Below are 19188 nucleotides of genomic sequence, written 5' to 3' on the forward strand. Positions count from 1 at the left end.
ACATATGCGTCTAAATGTAGTTGATGAATATTATGTGATAGATAGATATCATGGGCAAACTCAAAAATGATATAATCAGTTCTCTAAGGTTGGTCTAAGGTTTGTTTGGCTCTTGTTCACATAACTTCTTCTTTTTTCCATAAAAAATATGCTCCATTGGTATTAAAACTAAAAAAGGCCACAGGCACTATACAAATAGTATATAATGTTTTGTTCCATCTCCACAAGTATATATCATCAAAGAAAGGACCAAATATAAGCGATGGCATTTGGCAAGATAAGGATAATTATAATCCATGAATACAACTCTCAGCCTTTGCCAATAACTGTTAGATATAATCATTGATCAACCCCAAGTTGTAAATCTACCCCCATATGTACTCTTAGAGTGCACATTTTGTGATAGCTCCACAAATGACTGTTAGATATAATCATTGATCAACCCCAAGTTGTAAATCTACCCCCATATGTACTCTTAGAGTGCACATTTTGTGATAGCTCCGCAAATGAGGAGCGATTAGTGTGCAACTTGACCATATGGGTCGATAAGGTGTTAATCTAGGAAACCGTAGATGCGTAGGACACAATGGATTTAGGAAAGAGCGAAATAGGTAATAGCAGTGTTGGGCAAAGTCCCAGGAACAGTGTCAGCCTTCCGGTTGCATTGGGACTTTTGCCGGCCAAGGTGGGGGAATGCCGGAATTGATTCCGGCCAGGTTATCCTACCAACAGGAATCTAGCCGGTTGATATTTTTTCAACCGGCTAGTTATATAGTTTTTTAAAAATATAGGTATGTATATATAACAAATATATAGATTTAACTTTCCCCCTCTTTCCCCCTCTTTCCCCCTTTCTTCCCTCTCGACTCTGCAAATAGTCACGTTTCTTGATCCCTGTTCACTATTTGCTTTCGTCTTCGTCTTCTGCTCCTTCTTCTTCTTCTTCTGCTTCATCTGCCCCTCCTGGAACAGACTACGTCACTCTCTTTCAACCTTCATATGGAAATGCTCTAACTGGACTTGGTGCTTACACTCCAGGTATTCTCCATCATTCCCTTACAGAACTTTCTGCGGGAAATTTCCTTTGTTTTCTCTTCATCAGGTCGATTTTTTTTACTTCTCTTCTCGAATTTCTGTGTATAATTTTGTTTGTGACGTAGAACTGTGGTGACTCAGATGTGCATATCCATGCATTACATATAAGGTATATACAAAACCATCATAAAAAAAATAGCATGCAACATAGCTAAATATAGTTCAAACTATAACCCAAGGTCCTTTGCAAACTTCAATATAGAGAGGTAATTCAGTTGTTGAGATCTCGCTAGACTTAGTGATGACCAACTAATGGAATTGTATGATTGATTGGGTTTTGGAGGGCTTTAATTGATCTTTCAATGTTGGTTAATGACATTAAGGAAAGTAATTCCCCAAACTTTATGTATGATAGGTTCTGGCAAATGTTTCTCCCTTAGCCAGTGGAATGATGGCCAGATTCATTGACATGAAAAGACAATAAACCCTCGCATTACATAGTCTTGTACAGAGATTAGATACACTAAATGATGCAAGAATGAATCCAATGGACAATTTGGAGGCATATTTAGAATAGTGGTGGTGATTAGTGAGGATCATAAGCATATATATGTTGAGATACATTACCCAATGCCCATAGGCATATATGACATGTTACTCCCATTAATCATGGTTTCATTATATCTGAATTACCCAATGATAGATGGATCATCCAAACTTCCATCCACAGATTACCAAACTACCCATTAATCACTAACCATTACCCATTAGAGCTAGATAATGGAGTTCCTTTATACAAACCATTGGATACTAATCATTGATAGTAAAGGGGGAGGGAGGAGGGGGGAGGGACTTCTTTTCTCTTCATTTCTTGGGCTTACTGCTGAATGTCTTCTTGAACCACTTGAGGAGGCGAGTCGCGCCGTTGCGAGACGGCGGCTTGGGGCTAATAACATGGTGGTTATGCATCGGCACATTCGAAGATAAGATAGACACGCTTCCGACGCTCTTGCTCCTAGCAAAGTGTCCACCAAGGGGTGAAGGTGGGCATTGAACTTGAGTAGTAGTAGTAGTAACTGTAGTAGTACCTATGAGTAGATGGATGCCTTTGTGATCTTCTCCCACGGAATGATCATTAGCATCACCAATTCCATTGCCATTGATGTGGGCATTACCATAGCCATTGCCATTGCCAATACCATTGCCATTGTAATCCAATGCCCTCTATACAGTCCATTTCCCTTTTTTATCTTTTACTTCCTAATAGCCTAATCCTAATCTATACATTAGTCATTACCTAATCTCTTTCAAAGCATCAAGCGTGACCCAATGGATTACTATCATGATTTAGAATGCCGATCATTAGATAACCTCCCATGATTTGTCACATAAGATTTGTTATATGTCGGTTTATGCTCGTTGTCGTGAAGAGATGAAATGCAGGATGAAGTGCAAAAGGCCCCTTTGTGAGGCTTATGCAAGCATGTTGATGCCCCATAGGACAAAGTGATTGAAGTACACGCATGGATAAGGCTAATCATTTGTATGTTGTTGGTAACTTCAGGACATGACCCTATTGCAGTTCCATTTAGAGACTAATGAGGGGATCCCTTAACTTCACTAAATTGGATAGTAGATGACAAAGAGTACTACTACATGCGAAAAAATTATAGTTAGCTCCAATTAATCAAATTGCTTGTCCACTAAGAAGAGAATACCTAAAGTGATCATTAAGATGACATGGGTCACATATGTTCAATTAATCGAATTGCCTGCCCATTGAGAAGAGATATACCAAAACTCATCACCAAGATGACAAGGGTTTAGGGGATGCATGTCTCTATGTTCCGGTTGACATTGTCGTTGGTAGGAATGTGGCCGGCCAAAATTTTAAAATTCCGGTTAGGTTCATGAGAAGCAGGAAAATTTCCGGTAGGGGCTACAAACTTTGCCCAACACTGGGTAATAGGATTGGCTAATCAAGTCAACTAGAATATTTTGTGGGCAAGTTACAATGTACTTAGTCTTGAAGTATGCCATTGACTTCAAGATAAGTACTATCTAGCACTAGCCTATATCTAGGGAGTTGGGTCATATTAAATGACAAGTCAGTTGACAGAAAATGAATATCTCCACTACTATCAATTGACATGCACATTTAATGTTACACTCAAACCAAACAGAGAATATAATCCACTCTCTTACACAGTGGTGTATTGATCATTAGTCCCCACTAATTTTGTAGTGAGCTGGTCCAGATCCCATCTAAGCTCTAAGGTGTGAGTGCATGGGTGAACTACCGTTGTGAGCTATTCTCATATGTAATAGAAGTTTTGTTTTCATATATCCATCTCTGTGGTTGTAATTCTATATACCTATCTAATTGATTCTCAATATTTCTAACAATAACACCTTTGATACGACAAGCTAGGAGACCACATATAAAGGTGATAGAATCGGGGACCATACCGTCAATCTCCAACATGTGAAAACAAGTTAGTGTTTCATCGAAACATCCATGTTCTATAAGCTCTATCATCATTGCATTCCATGAGACCACATATGTCGTTAGAAGCGTATAGTAAAACTTCATGTTGCAGACAATGTTGGTTGAACTTGATTCCGCACATAGTAAAGCTCTTCACCATAACCATAGTCAACATATAGACAATTTCTTGCAATCCAAGAGAATACATTTCTTGTTGGTAGTCATGCTCAACCTACCTTGGCTGGTAGTTTGAAAACTTCATGTTTGCATTTGGTTCCGCATATACTAAAGACCATACTCAACATATAAACAACTTCCTGCAGTCCAAGAGAATACATTTCTTGCGGGTAGTCATGCTCAACATATACACCTTGGTTGTCCACTAGCTATTGCTTCTGAAGTATTAGTTCACAGAACACATCCAATAATTCAATAAATAGCCATATATTGCATACATATCTTGAACCATTGGAGTAAATCAATCTTCTTATTGATATACATATTAAATGGATTCTCAATTTAAATGACATATTAATTGGTTGGCCTACAAAGCGAGAATATTAATATTCGATATATAGGATTTGATCGAGCATTAGAAATTATCGACAAAAAAAGCAAACCATTCTAGACACAATGTAGGTGTACATAAGACAATAGAACCCCTCACACAAAAGTTAGAAATTTTCATCTCGATCATGGCATTCATTTATGGGGCCATGTCATCAATCACGTGGTATTCATCCTCAAGTGCCATGTGATTATCATTTGAACTCCATGTTGATCCTAGACATGAGCATCGACGAAAGATGGATCTCTCAAGTTCCTAGCTGGCATCTCGAGACAAAAGAATCTCAAATGCAAATGCAAGGGGTTATGCATAAGAAAACAATGGCATTTTGCATTTTAATGATAGCTTCTATCATAGTGGGCAAACATTACTCACATGGGTCACGATATATCAACAACATATACGCTACATTGCAATTCCTTGGCAACATCATATACCATTGGCTTCTTAGCATCACATTCGTTGATTAGAGGTTCAATCTTGTAGCATGGATCTCACATTAGGATGGACATCGCTCATGTGTGGAGAAATGGATGTTTGATATATGTATGTAGGGAAGGCATGCAGATCCATGTGTATGTGTATGTGTAAGTGTTAGGTGTAGATGTATGTGTATATGTGTACGTGTATATGTGCATTGTGTATGTGTATGTGTATGCGTATGCGTATGTTGTATGTTGTATGTTGTATGTTGTATGTTGTATGTTGTATGTGTATGTGTATGTGTATGTGTATGTGTATGTGTATGTGTATGTGTATGTGTATGTGTATGTGTATGTGTATGTGTATGTGTATGTGTATGTGTATGTGTATGTGTGCATATGTGTATGTGTATGTTGTATGTGTATGTGTATGTGTGCATATGTGTATGTGTGCATACGTGTGTATGTTATACAGATTTGTAAGAAACAATAGCAAGAACATGAACGAGTGAAGAGTGCAAAAAAGAGAAGAAAACAGAGATTAGATGATGGATTTTGGGTTTAAACAGACTCGACATTTCTGGTTATGGCTAAGATGACAGAAAAATGTCGCAATCCCCTGCTTTTTTTTTTCTGCAAAAGGAAGGAATTCTGTAATATTGCATTAATCATTGTATAGATGATAGATGCTGAATCCAAATTCTATCAGGTATGCGGATTCTATCTTTAATTCCAAGAAATCAGTTGCTCAGCCTGAGTGTCGAACTTATGCAAAGTTTAGGTTATGCCATAGAAGACGAGTAAAAGCGTATTAAATTATTTCTCATTATTCCTTTTCTTTCTTCTGGGTCAATACTTGATGCAATTTATGATCTCTATGGTAGCCATTAACGATTGAATTCCTTGCTTTTTTTCAGTTGAATATAAATTGTGATAAAACCAGAAGTTCTGACGATGCTACTCTTAGAGCAACAGTTTGCGTTTCAGTCAGAATGGACATCTGATCTGATGTCTATAGGTAACTATGTAAATGTCACATTAAGCTGCAAAAAGAAGAAGGATCTATTATATGCAAACTATGTGCACACCAAAATCTCTGAATTCGGTCTTGATGCTCACATGGTAGTGGGAAACTTCATTGTTCCGATGTTTGTGGAATGTGAGAATGTTTATAAAGCCCAAATGGTCTTCAATAGGCTTGAACATAAAAAGGAGCATTCTTGGACATCCCTCATACAAGGGTTTGTTTCATCTAATGAGCCTCAGGAAGCCATCTATCTATTCCAGAAAATGCAGGAAGACCTTGTAGTCCCGAGTAGGCACACACTCGTAGCTTTGATAAAAGCTAGTTCAAAATTGAGGTGGGTTGATATAGGCCAAGGTTTGAATACAATGGTTGCAATGGGAAACTATGAAAATGATATCTTCATTGGAAATGCATTAATAGATATGTATGCGAAGTGTGGTCTCCTCACAGATGCAAAAGACATTTTCTTCGAGATGAATGAAGTGAATGTGGTCACATGGACTGTCATGGTTGCAGCATATGCAGAAAATGGACACTATGAACAAGCCATAGATTGCTTACAACTTATGGAGCATAATGGTGTGCATGCAAATTCAGTTACCGTACTCAGCTGCTTGAAAGTGTGTTGCACTGAAGGATCCATAGCTTTGGGCAGGAAGTTGCATTTACAAACCATACTAGAAGGGTTTGAGATGGACATGTGTATTGGCAATTCTTTAGTGAACATGTATGCTAAATGTGGTCATCTTTTTGATGCATGTGAAGTTTTTGAAGAACTTCCGGTGCATGATGTAGTGTCGTGGACGACTCTTGTCACAGGTTATGCTGAGCATGGATTTTATAATGAAGCTCTTGATTGTTTTGCTCAAATTGAAATGAAAGGCCTCCATCCAAATGCTGTCACGTTTTCCTGTGGGCTGAGAGCTTGTGCCAGCTTAGGATTGTTAGACAAGGGCAAAGAAATGCACACAAAAATCATAGAACAAGGAATACACGATTTTCTTGTAGAGAACACATTGATGGATATGTATGCTAAATGTGGAGCACTTGATGAGGCCAGAGAGATCTTCAATGAAATGTCTGGTCATGATGTTATCTCATGGAATACACTTATTGGGGGCTATGCTGAAAATGGTTTTATTGAAGATGCCCTTGCCCTTTTGTCACAAATGAGAGTAGAAGGCATGTCTCCTAATGATGCTACATTTTCTTGCATTCTAAAAGGTTGCATTAGTGTAGACGACTTAGAGGTAGGGCTGAACATGCATGGTGAAATTATCAAAGCAGGATTTGAAACTGATTCATTTGTATGTAATACTTTAGTAAATATGTATGGAAAATGTTGCCAGCTTGAAGAAGCTCGTGCAGTTTTCTCTGAGGTCCCTGTGAAGAATATTTTTTACTGGACTACTCTGATTACAAGTTCTGTAGAACTAGGCTTGGTCGAGGACGCATTAGAATATCTTGTACAAATGAGAGTAGAAGGGATGTCACCAAATGCTGTGACACTAATAAGCATCTTAAAAGCTTATAGCATCTTACAAGATGTTGAGAGGGGACAAGAAATGCATATGAAGATTGTGAAAATAGGGATTGAGGGTGATCCTTTGATTGGAAATACGTTGATTGATATGTATGCAAAGTGTGCATTGATGGAAGATGGTGAGAATGTGTTCAGTAACTTGACTGTTCATGACGTGATCTTATGGAACACAGTTCTTTCAGGATACATTGAACATGGGCACAGTGAGAAAGTGTTGAGTTTGATAGAAAAAATGCAGTCATATAACATTTCTCCTGATGAAATCACATTTATATATGGCCTTTCAGTTTGTGCTGACTTAAATATGATTGTGAAGGGACAAGAACTACATGCTGAAATTGCTAAAAGAGGATACCAAAGGGAATCTTCTATTTCCAGCTATCTAATAAATATGTATGCCACTTGTGGTCTGCTTGCAGAAGCACAAAATCTGTTTGAAAAATTACCATTGCACAATGATATGTCCTGGAATGCATTGATTATTGGATATGCTAAACAAGGGCATATAGATGAGGCAGTGCACTGTTTTAAAAGTATGGAAATGGATGGATTCTCCCCTGCTGCGATCTCATGGAATGTTCTACTTGAATGTTACACTGCTCAAGGAAAAGGTGAGAAAGCCCTTGAACTGTATGTGCGGATGCAGAACCAAGGTCTTTGGCCAGATAGTGTGACTTTCTTGTGTATATTGAAGGCATGTAGCAACATGGCTTACTTGGAGATAGGGAAACGGATACATGCACAAATTCCTGCCGTAAGCATGAATAAATCATCAATTACAACTGCCCTCATTGACATGTATGGAAAGTGTGGAAGTATGAAAGATGCTCAATATGTATTTGATGAATCACCAACGGTAGTGGGCATTCATGTGTGGACTGCGTTAATTTCAGGATACACTCGACAAGGAGAGGGAACATATGCATTTTTATTGCTCGATCAAATGATGAAGGAAGGTATACAACCAGATGAAGTTGCTTTTGTTATTGCACTCACTGCATGTAGTCAAGTAGGCCTTGTCCATTGGGGAATTAAGTGTTTTGGATATATGACGGAAGTTTGTGGTATTGCTCCGACCATTGAACACTATAGTTGCATGGTAGATCTACTTGGACGTGCTGGTCAGGTAGAGTCAGCAATATGTTTGCTTGGTAAATTACCTTACAGAGCTGATAGTGTGGCATGGAGTACAGTATTGGCTGCTTGCTGTGTTTGGGGCAATTTTGAGGCTGGTAGACATGCCTTTGATTGTGCAGAAGAATTGACTGAAAACGAAGATGGGATGTACATCACAATGTCCAACATCTATGCTAATGCTCGTCTATGGAATGAAGCAAATGACATCATGGCAATGAGACAGAAATGATATCTAATGCAAAATGTAATAAACTTGATTAAACTCTAGTACAAATGAAGAAACCAAAACCATGCAATGATGGCCTCAAACATTTGGGAATACCAAACACAAATCCAATGAATCATTGGAGAACTGCAAGCAAAGCCCAATGTGCAAGGCCATGTGCTGTGAAAGTGATTGAGTACAACCAACCTTCATGCTCATAACAAGCCAGTCTATCAAATGGACCCAGTTTGCATTACTGAGCATCCTCAAGGAGGACATGTTTGAGTGGAAATAACTTCAGAGTGGCCAAACGAATTGCACCAGAGAAATATTGCAATGAAGCAAGAAGAATGAAGTGACATATCTCTGGATCAATTCTCTGGATATGAACCTATTCCAGTGGCAACAGGATTTCGTCATCTCAAAGGACCCGGCAAGAGAGATTTTGAAAACATTTAGGATGATTGGATGCAAAACAATGCCCACACTAGTGAAAGTTACCACCCTAAAGTCTTAAAGGGAGATGAAACTTTATGAGGACGTGGTTGGGAATCAGTTGAAACTTTGAAAGACCAAACTTGGTGAACATTGTAGGGGCAGATTGGAAGTCTTCAACAAAACCTTGGCAAAATAAGCCAGCCACAAATATGAGAATGATGTGGTATTTTAAGTTTATGCTCAAGGATGGCATTTCTTTCCGAAACCTTGGTGGCCACAAATATGAGAGTGATATGATATTCGAAGGTTAGGCTCAAGGATTGCATTTCCTTTCAGAACACTACCTCTCAAATTATCATTCTCTAAACAATTTTTCTTACATTGGGTTAATGCTTGTCCACAATTGAAAAATGCAATGTAAATAAATAAAGTGGGATCTGATAGTGAACTACACCTATATATGCTCTTTTGAGTATTGTACCCACTTTTAATCTCGTACGTCGGAATGCTCCGCCAAAAGCTTGATGAAATTGTTTTCATTGATAAAAACAAACACTTATTGCATATTTTTGTGTTTTCATCTTGTTTGAGTCTCCTTGCTGAACATATCTACAAGAGCTTCACTTGATGTCCTAGGCTCATGTTGATGCATTATTAAACTCCGATACTTTAGATATTCCAAAAAAGCTAGAATGAGAGGAACATGAATTATACAATGATGCACCTACCTTGAGAAGGCATAAGAAGAACCTAAAAATAAGAAAACCCAAGAAGAGACATGAAAATAAAAGAACAAATTTGAGGGGTCGAAAGCACAAAAAGAGACAAAAATGTGAAAACCTAAGGAAAGGCAATGGAGAAAGACCTATTTTTGAGCTTGTAAGTTTTTGGGTATTGTGTTTTTTAACGAGTATGAAATGTTCCATCTATTTACTCTCTCTTTGTACTTTCTACCTTCACTCTTTCTCTCTAGCCTTGAAAGGTAATATGTCTAAGTACATGCACACATGGTTGTTTATAGGGTGTCTTTGAAGTAGAGATTCTAAGTTGAAGCCAAAGCAACAATGCATGTTTTCTCTATAAGTTTGATCTAATCATATTTATCCTATTTATGTCCAAACCAAAGTGGAGTGTAACATGTATATTCCTAGGTGCAACAAAGAGATATTGCATCACTTGTATGAGACAGGGGAAAGATCGAATCTTCAATCCCTTCCTAGTGTGATCAATTGCTCCATCATTTGTAATGATATAGGTCATTGTTGCTCTCGTTGCTTCAAAAACCTCCTAGATATTTGGCGTTTGCACATAACTACACATGGTGGTATGCTTGGGAGAGATGTGTGCCGGACACATTGTAATCCTGAAGTTTAAAAAACTTTATAATATATTATCTAGAAGAGATGTTTGTAAGATTGATGATATGCGCGATCATTGGATTGTGGCTGAATCACCACAATTACCATTTGTTACATCAATAAAAGTGTAGAGTTATTGAGCCAATGTGCAACATGTGAATGCTTGGAAGCAAGTGATATGCATAACTTTCGAAGGCTTACTTTTGGAATGTACCCAAAAACTAAATTTAAAAAAAATAATTTGATGGATGCAATGAAAATGTGTATAATTATGTTTTATTTTCTCATTTTGGATGGAACATATTGAAAAGTAAGTTTTTTATGTGGATTAGGAAGTATGCAATTTACAATGTTTTTTAAAACATTTTTATGGAACATATGAAAAAGTAAGATTATGATGTTATGCATAGGCATATCCAATTTATATTGTTCGTTCTCTCATAATAGGCAAAGAATGTGATGCCTATGTTTACGTGGATTTAATCTCTTGATATGTGGAGATAGTCCAAACCATAACAAGAATCTCCATCCCATTTGAAAGCCAAAGGGAGCGGAAGCTCAAGAGGGGGAACTTTCATCTAACAACTTGTGGTTATCTATAACGAGAGTACATTAAACCACTAGACTGACAAAAGAAAAACACATATTTATGTTTCTTGAGTAAGCACGGTAATTCTCAGAGGTATCCTCATAACTATGATAGAGAGGTGAAAGAGAGGATTTAAATTCCATTATTCCAAAATGAAACTCGTGAGAATGCCAACATTTTCTAAGAACTATGTCTCTCACACATTTACCTTGAATTGTCTGTTACATATGTTGGTGTAAATCTTTCAAGAAGCTCTAACCTTCCCCACTTTGAGTGTGAACTCACTTACAATAAGGCCTATAGTTTCCCTATATGTTTTGCATGGGCGCCATTAAAGTCCAAGCATGCATGTAAACTAGGGTTTCATTTTGAGGCCTTTATGATGGTGCAACTACAATACCAATCCAATTTGTCGAGTTAGTTTGATAAACCATTTCACGTTATGAATGGGTCATTCACCTTCTCATAGCTTTCACAATCCAAGCATTTGTGTTTAGGGAGTCAAAACAGGCTTTATCACAATATAAAGAAGTAAACATACTTCAATGTGACATAACACTTGACATTCATAAGTCGTAGCCTGGTCAACATTTCATCCATATGTAACTTTTGATTAACACATCATCTTCAAATAAACAAAAAGATCCACATGAAATATGTGATAAGTCGTGCCATCTTGAGTTAAAATCCAAAAAAAATCTTTTACGTGATCAAAATAATAGTGAATGCACTTTCCAACATCCATTCCATGCATGACAAAAACAATTGATGGCTATGAGATTTTTTATTTTGCAAGGCACTTATGTGTGGTATTAGATAAGAAGTTGATATTCTTGATAAGGATGAATGAAAAAGAAATTAAATTAGAACTTACCAAACCATCCGATATTTAGGAGATGGTCATCTAATGATTCTTCTTAGACACCTTGAATTTAAGGCCCAACAAGGGTAACCCCTTTGCATTAATCGGAAAAGGAGAGTTTTTCTAAATTACCATCATGAGTGAGCAAAAGGAATCTTGTGTTGCAAATCGATTCTAATTTATCGGAATGATCATGTACGAGACATGCGTTAATAAATTCTAAATCATTTGTGTGATTACGTTGTACACGGCATTTAGATCAATTGGATGGGCAAAGGGACAAAATTGAAGCATCATGAATCAAACACCAATTACATAGAGGGTGGTCGAGCACAACCACACCAAAGAGATTACAAAATTCGAAGATAGCAAAACATACTGGATAATGTATGGCAATTGAGGTCGGGCAACCCAAAAAACACGAGTTGATTGATAGAATGAGGGTCCAAAGAGACGACTTAAAAATATATGTATGGGGCACCATGCTACTGGATGTCAATGCGGGGGAGGGGGAGTGCACGAAACTTGACGAGACCACGAAGAGAACGCAAATGACATACATAAGATGATGGAAGGTGGCATCATCATATCGAATGTCGGTGCGATGGATGGATGGATGGAGAACTCGGGGGGTGGATAAGATGATAGGTGAACAGGATCAAAGACATTCATGATGGAAACACAAGGTGGTGGATGACGGATGGATCGAACATGGCAGGCGCCAACATGACGAGCAGGCGAGGGAGGATCGGGCAGGCAGGTAGGCATGAACGAGATGGGCGGGCGAGCATGAATGAGATGTCCGGGTGGACATTATGCTCTCTCCTCTTGGGGACCCACCCATCCACACACCAGACACACCATACAAATTGCTTTTTTTTTTTGTTTAGTGTCTGTCTGGTCTAGTCTTGGTCTCTGTTGGTGGGTCTGGTCTGGTCTGGTCTGGTCTTTTTCTGAATGAATAAATAAGAGAGAAGAAGAAGAAGAAGAAGAAAAAAGAAAAGAAAGCCACGTTGGTTTCGTGAGACAGACAGACAGACAGACAGACAGACAGACTAGGGTTTGCTTTGCTCTGCGCCAACTCTGCATGCTCTCTCTCTCTCTAGAGCCTCTCTGCGTTTGCCCTGCTTCTTTCTTTATCTGGATTTTTTGATACGATTTCTTCTCCTCTCTTCTCTTCTCTTCCAAGCTTTTTATCCGATCCTTTCTCTTCCCCTAATTATATTCTTTCCTCCCTTCTCCGCGTTATAAACATTAGGGTTTCGATAATCATATCCTTCTCTCCTCTGTTTACGGCCCTATCTATCCTTGTGCTTTTTTGTGTGCTTTCTGTTCGTTGATATAGATGATGCAGAAAACGATCATGGCAGGAGGACTTGCATATAGTTCTCCGCTGCATAATAGTATCGAGCTTCAAGATATGGGTAGTGTAGGACTAATTAGCGGTTCATGGTGGGAGACTAATTCGAGTGCATGGCAAGAAGGTGTGTTTTACACTCTGTGTGGGGCTTACTCTCTCATCGCTGCAGTCACTTTGGTATGTGATCGAAATGGCATCTCTTATGATATAATTCCCTGTGTTTCTTCTTGTCTTGATGCCGTCTTGCTTTCTGCCGATGCGCTTATCTCTTGTCTATGGAATTTGACTCCTTATTGATATTGTGACATTCTTCATGGATTGTCTTGTTCCTTGCTGTTTTTCTTGATCTACTGGTATTGCACCTTTGTGTTAAATGTTTCGTCTTTGGAAATCTCGATCGCTTTTTTTATATCATGTCATTAAACTAAAACTCCTTCGCTAGGGTTGAAGATGTAAATATTAGGTTTGGATTGGCCTGTGTATGGCTATTGTTAGGGTTGAACGAATGCAGGATTAGTTTAGAGTGGTCTCTAATGGCTATTTGTTAAGAGCTATCTGAAACGGATTTTTAGATTAGTCCCTGTAGCCATCGAATGATGCATTCTATTTGTTGGATTGATATCTGTGTGACCATTTGTTTTTGCCATTGCCCAGAATCGTGACTTGCCTCTCATATAGGCAATGGCTAGATATGAAAGACGGGTTTTCCAATCTTAAATATGTCAAAGCCATTTTTTTATTTGACCGATTGGTTGAAAGAAGGAATTTCGGATTGATCTATGCTCTAGGTTCTTTGAATATTTTGTAACATGCTATGGCCTTTCAGAACTTTTATGCACTTGTTTATGGCAATGATATGTAGCAGGCATAGATATTGTTGTCATTGATAGTTATGGTGAATAGTGACCATAGTAATGGCTATTAGAACTTACCAGAGTAAAGGGAAAAACTTGAAATACAGTGTAGTAATTGCCTTTGAAAAAATAACAGAAATTCAGGCCTATTTAAGGAAATAAAGAAAAACTGGGGGTTACTTTGGAAATTTCCCAGATTAAAATTATGGCAAATTTGGATATTTTGCATATGTGGCATATCAGTTTTTTCTATTTCCTGAAGATGTTTTGGTAGATGCATGATTGAAATGCCTTCACGTTGAATCTGTTCTGTTTTGCATTGCCTTAATTTCAATCATAGATATGCAGTAATCTCGTTTCATCAGGGTTCCTTGTATTCTCTTAGGTCTCATTAGAGTGTATATCTTCAATAACGATAATAATGTTAGAGAAGTCATATGCTGAATGTGTGGTTTTTCATCACTTCTAAAAACTGAAATAATTTATAACTGGGACATTGCTTTTCAATAGATTCAACTAGTACGGATTGAAATACGTGTGCCAGAGTATGGTTGGACTACCCAAAAGGTCTTTCATCTGATGAACTTCATTGTCACTGCTGGTATGTTTACTAATTTCTTTAATCATTTTGTCTTCATTTTATATTTGTATGATTAGAAATTAGAATAACTATCATTTGGCTCATTTATTCTCGCTTCTCTGCAGCTCGTGCGCTGGTGTTTGGTTTCTATTCTAGTGTTTTCTCATTTAGAATTCCGGTAACTCTATCTTTACAGGCTGAAAGTTATTTCTTCTCTGTTTCGGATGTAGCCCTGAAGTTGGATTTGTTTACTTAATATTGCAGATTTTGAGTGTTATCCTACTAGAACTACCAGGGCTTCTTTTCTTCTCTACCTATACCTTACTTGTCCTGTTCTGGGCAGAAATATACTATCAGGTATAAAATGCTTATTTTGAAGCTTCATTGCGATAAGGATTTTTGGTAAAAAGCAATCAATTATGATTTGATGAGTCTACTTGATTTCTCTAAGACAGGCACGAAGCCTGCCTACAGAAAATCTCCTTTCTTTCTTTCTTGGAGTAAATGGTGTGATTTATTTTATCCAGGTAATTCTATTCGGAAGTTAATTGTAAGTAAGATTTGCAACACATTTGTCTCTTAAAATTTTCTAGTTTAACATCTCTTCTGCTACTGGATTACAATTGATATCTTTTCTGGAACTTTCTAATTGATCTTTTCTTATGTTAGATTATAATGTGGGTCTGTGAATGGTTCAGCTATAACGTGGTTACTCAAGCTGTAGCAAAGACATTTTTTGCGGGTAAGATCTTGTTAAGTTTTATGCTATCGGTATTTTATTTTCTGAAAATGGGTAATTTCAAAGATCAAAAGAATGATAGATTGGTTGAATTATATTTGAACACATGCAGGCATTGGTTATATCTTAGGAACATATTCTAGCATTGATAAAGCTATTTAAACAGATCAAACTCTTATTATTATAATAACATGAGCGATCTTGGCTGATTGTAGTTGTATCATGCTTTGCTGCTATTGGCTTTGCTATATATGGTGGGAGGTATGCTATCGAAACCACTGAAAATTACAATAATTTTTGTTGAAATCTTGAATTCCAATTTATTTGTAGGGGTTCTTATTGTCTTCAATTCCAAACTGTTTTAACTTGGTAATGATTTGCCAGATTATTTTTTATGCTTCGGAGATTTCCTTTGGAATCAGTAGGCCGCCAAAAAAAGCTCAGAGAGGTGCATTTCTAGAATATCAGCATTACAACCTGTATCAAATTCTGTTAGCTCTGATTCGGTGATGGCTAAAGTGCTTTTGTTTGTTACCAGGTTGGATTTATAACGGTCATATGCTTTACATGTTTCATCACTCGAACTGTTGTGGTAAGATATTATCCGTTTTCATTGAACTTTGATGGCAGACTTCATGCCATGGTATATTTTTGTTAACTTTGTATTGCTGTGTTTTGTCTGAAATGTAAACTGGCATTAAACAAGATAGAGTAGATTGATTGGAACAACTAATGACTTGAAGAAATTCTAACAACTTAAAAGGAAATTTCTTTTGAAATGTTTCCTACTTAGTACTTAAGAGCCATAATTTTACCTCAGAGTGAATTTGTCTGTCTCAGGTTGCTGTTGCAGCATTTAATGCGAAGGCTGATCTGGATGTGCTGTATCATCCTCTTCTCAATTTACTCTACTACACGGTAATGAACAATGGAGCATGTGAATTGAAAAGTTCATAAAGGCTTCTTTGGAGTCTCTTGATCTATTTTTGGATGGTTAAAAACTCTTATATATGCTTGTTTGGTTCTTTCTTGCAGTTGGCTGAAATTTTGCCTTCGGCACTCATCCTCTATATTCTCCGTAAGCTTCCTCCGAAGCGTACAGAAGCTCAATATCAGCCGATCAGCTAGGGAAAGTCAAATATAAATATTGATTAAATATAGAGAGGTTTGGTTGCTAGGGAATATACATTCTCATAAAAATTTACTTGGGCAACCTCATTTCAAGCTTCATTAATCTCCATTGGGTGATAGCAACTGAATATTTCATCCTTCATTATAATTGTCGTTCAAAACCATGGAATCCAAGCTTTCATTGCTGATCCTGCCATGAAACAAAAAGTTTATTGCATAACACAAGGCTGAATATGTAAGTATTTGCTTGTTTTGTGAATATACAAAAAGAGTTGACGCAATATAACTGAAAAGGTTTTAGGATGATCAAATTTGGATTAGAATATCCTCTATAGGTGGTGTCAATTTAAATATATAATCAATTTCAGATGTCTAAATCTAGTTTCACTTTGGGCTTGTTTTCATATCCATTGGAGAACCTTAGGATGATTGTATTAATTTGTGTTTCTTTTACCATATAATGAGAATTAGAGCGTTTTAACTAAGGAAATTGTGTTGATACTCAGAAATAATTCAAATTGTAGAAATCCAAAAGAGACGTTTGTAGACAAGTATTTGATTTCAATTGATATTGTCCTTGTATATTTACGTTGGGAATGTCTCTATAAGCTTTTGTATCATCATATGTATAAGTCCTATTTAGTTTTGGTAAGATACATAGCCATCCACTTAGGTAAATATACATCCATAGGTTTGTCTTTAGTCATGACTAAATTTCCGCCAAGTATCTTGCACATTCAAAGGCATTTGTGTTTCTATTGCTATTTTGGACCAAGTTGATTCAAAGCCATGACCCACCATGCCTCCATGATATCAATACAAAAAAGGCTAGATAATGTGGACTTAGTTCTTATTGGGTAAATTTGATTGTTTTGGATTATGAAAGGAAACTCAAACTCTATTATAAAATGTAACTGATGAAGAAAGTCTATTTGATTTTGTATCCTTCACTAAAACACCCAACCATTTGATGAGTCCAAGGTTGCTTTAAGAAAATGTTGCAATCTTATCACTTACAAGGAAACACGCTTTGCACTTCTCTCTTTTGCTTTAAAGCAACCACCTTTGACTACAAGAATGGCACTTTTCCTTGCATTTTCACTATCATGTAGGGACAATGTCGTCCTCAACAAATTAACCTGACAACCTATGTTGTTTTTCGAGGTAATTCTAAATAGTCTACGAGTTGCAACTACTATCAAGTCCAAAAGCTTCAGTCATGGATTTGGTAGGTTGGGGTTTTCAACATATAGTCCAAAAATCCTATTTGCATATTGTGGTTTGATTAATGTTGTGTATTTAAATGATGAGTCATGGTGGCATACGTGTTTGAGTTTGGGGATGGAACACCACCATGTATAGACATAGATCCATCTCTCACCTTCACTGTTGATCGGGTGGATTGGTGCCCTTTCTTCCTTATTTTTCTCTTTAATTTTGCTTAGTGTTAATTAAGATTCTAACATTAATTAAGTTGGAATCACTTTCAAATATAGCATAAATATTACACATCATATTGGGTTAGTAATGATATTACACATCACTCCCATATTAGGCTAGCTCAATTTCTCTCATTGGGCAAAAAAATATTACACCATATTACACATCACTCCCAATCATATTACACATCATATTTGGGTCTTGGGGTGTTCGAGAAGCTTTGGTTGTTTCTTTTGTTTCACAAGCACCATTACATGTTGGACACAATATGATTCATGCTCACAAACACAATGTTAAACCGGTAAAAGACTACTCAAGTATTTAGATAATTCATTGGCCCAAAGTGGCAACATTTTGAATATTTGTGTTCTATCTTTCATTAGACCATTATTTTGCTTTTTAGCTCTTTACATCACATCCAACCTCAACATGCAAGCTAAGGCATAGTTCTACCTACTAGGGTATATCCCATATGCTTGGACCAAGTGAAGCATACATGAATCGATATATATGTGTTTAATAATTCCCTTGAGAGAAATTGGGCTAGTAATGACATAAAGAAGAAACCTCATTCATGAATGAATACACTTACACTATTCTTATTGTTACTCTCACCAAAACTAGCAAATTATTTTTTAGAGGCAATTCTATAATTCCTTCCCGAACACTAGAATTATCTATTGTGCTAAACTCTCCAATTATGCTTCTCCTCACTGGTGATAATAAGCATACCTAAATATGGTTGATGGAAGTGGAGTGGTGTTGAGGGCTCATAGTGCCAAAGAAGTTGGAGCCCTTCGTTTTATTCAAGATCTTTAGTATGTGAATAAAGTAACGATCCAAAATGCAAGGATTTGACCAAATGTCAACGAGTTTATTGCCTCATTCTTGGGAAGGTCAATTTATTTGATTGATGAGCTTTATTTATGTTATGACTAATTCAAATTTATTGTGGATATCATGGACATCACTACATTGAGGATCCTAATTGAGCTGGCAAGAGATCAATTCTACACACTCATAGATCCTACTATAAACTTGCTCCTCACATTGCAAAAATGATGAATGAACACGTAACGTTGCACATACTTTGATAGGTTCGGTTGAACACGAGAGAGTTTCTTCACATGTGGCAGTATTACAATATGTGTCTCGAGTTTTGAGATCCTCTGCTCGGGACGACCAATACCAGATGACAAAGACATGGGATTGCAAGATTGTGTGCAACCATTCAACATCATCACGAGCATCCATCCCCATCCCTTAGGTTTTGTTGCAACCATGGGAGGACATTTCGGGTTGGGCAATGGGGCATTTCCCGCTGAGTTTGAACACAACAGACACGTGCTTTGTCTGATCTTTCGAGTGATGGATGGTTTCTTCGATGCATCAAATGGTGAACTCAAAGCATA

The 19188-nt window shown here is 37.2% G+C and overlaps 2 protein-coding genes across 2 annotated transcripts; both read left to right on the forward strand.

Moving 5' to 3' along the window:
- Window positions 1-5014: 5014 nt before the first annotated feature.
- LOC147856285 (putative pentatricopeptide repeat-containing protein At3g47840) lies at window positions 5015-8728 on the forward strand. The gene is made up of 2 exons (XM_087329710.1): window positions 5015-5222; window positions 5431-8728. Exon 2 carries the CDS (start codon window positions 5468-5470, stop codon window positions 8447-8449), a length of 2982 nt encoding a protein of 993 aa, XP_087185836.1. The 5' UTR covers window positions 5015-5222; window positions 5431-5467; the 3' UTR covers window positions 8450-8728.
- Window positions 8729-13025: 4297 nt separating this feature from the next.
- LOC147856286 (tobamovirus multiplication protein 1-like) lies at window positions 13026-16826 on the forward strand. The gene is made up of 11 exons (XM_087329389.1): window positions 13026-13209; window positions 14397-14487; window positions 14592-14644; window positions 14731-14823; window positions 14922-14993; window positions 15136-15208; window positions 15421-15466; window positions 15590-15653; window positions 15744-15797; window positions 16046-16123; window positions 16241-16826. The coding sequence occupies exons 1-11, from the start codon at window positions 13036-13038 to the stop codon at window positions 16331-16333; spliced, it is 891 nt and encodes a 296-aa protein (XP_087185515.1). The 5' UTR covers window positions 13026-13035; the 3' UTR covers window positions 16334-16826.
- Window positions 16827-19188: the final 2362 nt, after the last annotated feature.

This window comes from Azolla caroliniana, unplaced genomic scaffold (assembly GCF_043228905.1).
Source record: "Azolla caroliniana isolate FFs.n. ecotype wild unplaced genomic scaffold, voAzoCaro1.0.p SCAF_13, whole genome shotgun sequence".
Classification (NCBI taxonomy): Eukaryota; Viridiplantae; Streptophyta; class Polypodiopsida; order Salviniales; family Salviniaceae; genus Azolla; species Azolla caroliniana.

What these genes read in the sequence shown, in the direction of transcription:
- LOC147856285 (XM_087329710.1), top strand. Translation starts at nt 5,468, where the DNA reads ATGCTACTCTTAGAGCAACAGTTTGCGTTTCAGTCAGAATGGACATCT.
- LOC147856286 (XM_087329389.1), top strand. Translation starts at nt 13,036, where the DNA reads ATGGCAGGAGGACTTGCATATAGTTCTCCGCTGCATAATAGTATCGAG. An exon ending in GGGCAGAAATATACTATCAG is followed by an intron (nt 14,824 to 14,921) that starts GTATAAAATGCT and finishes TCTCTAAGACAG; the next exon opens with GCACGAAGCCTGCCTACAGA. An exon ending in AGCAAAGACATTTTTTGCGG is followed by an intron (nt 15,209 to 15,420) that starts GTAAGATCTTGT and finishes GGCTGATTGTAG; the next exon opens with TTGTATCATGCTTTGCTGCT.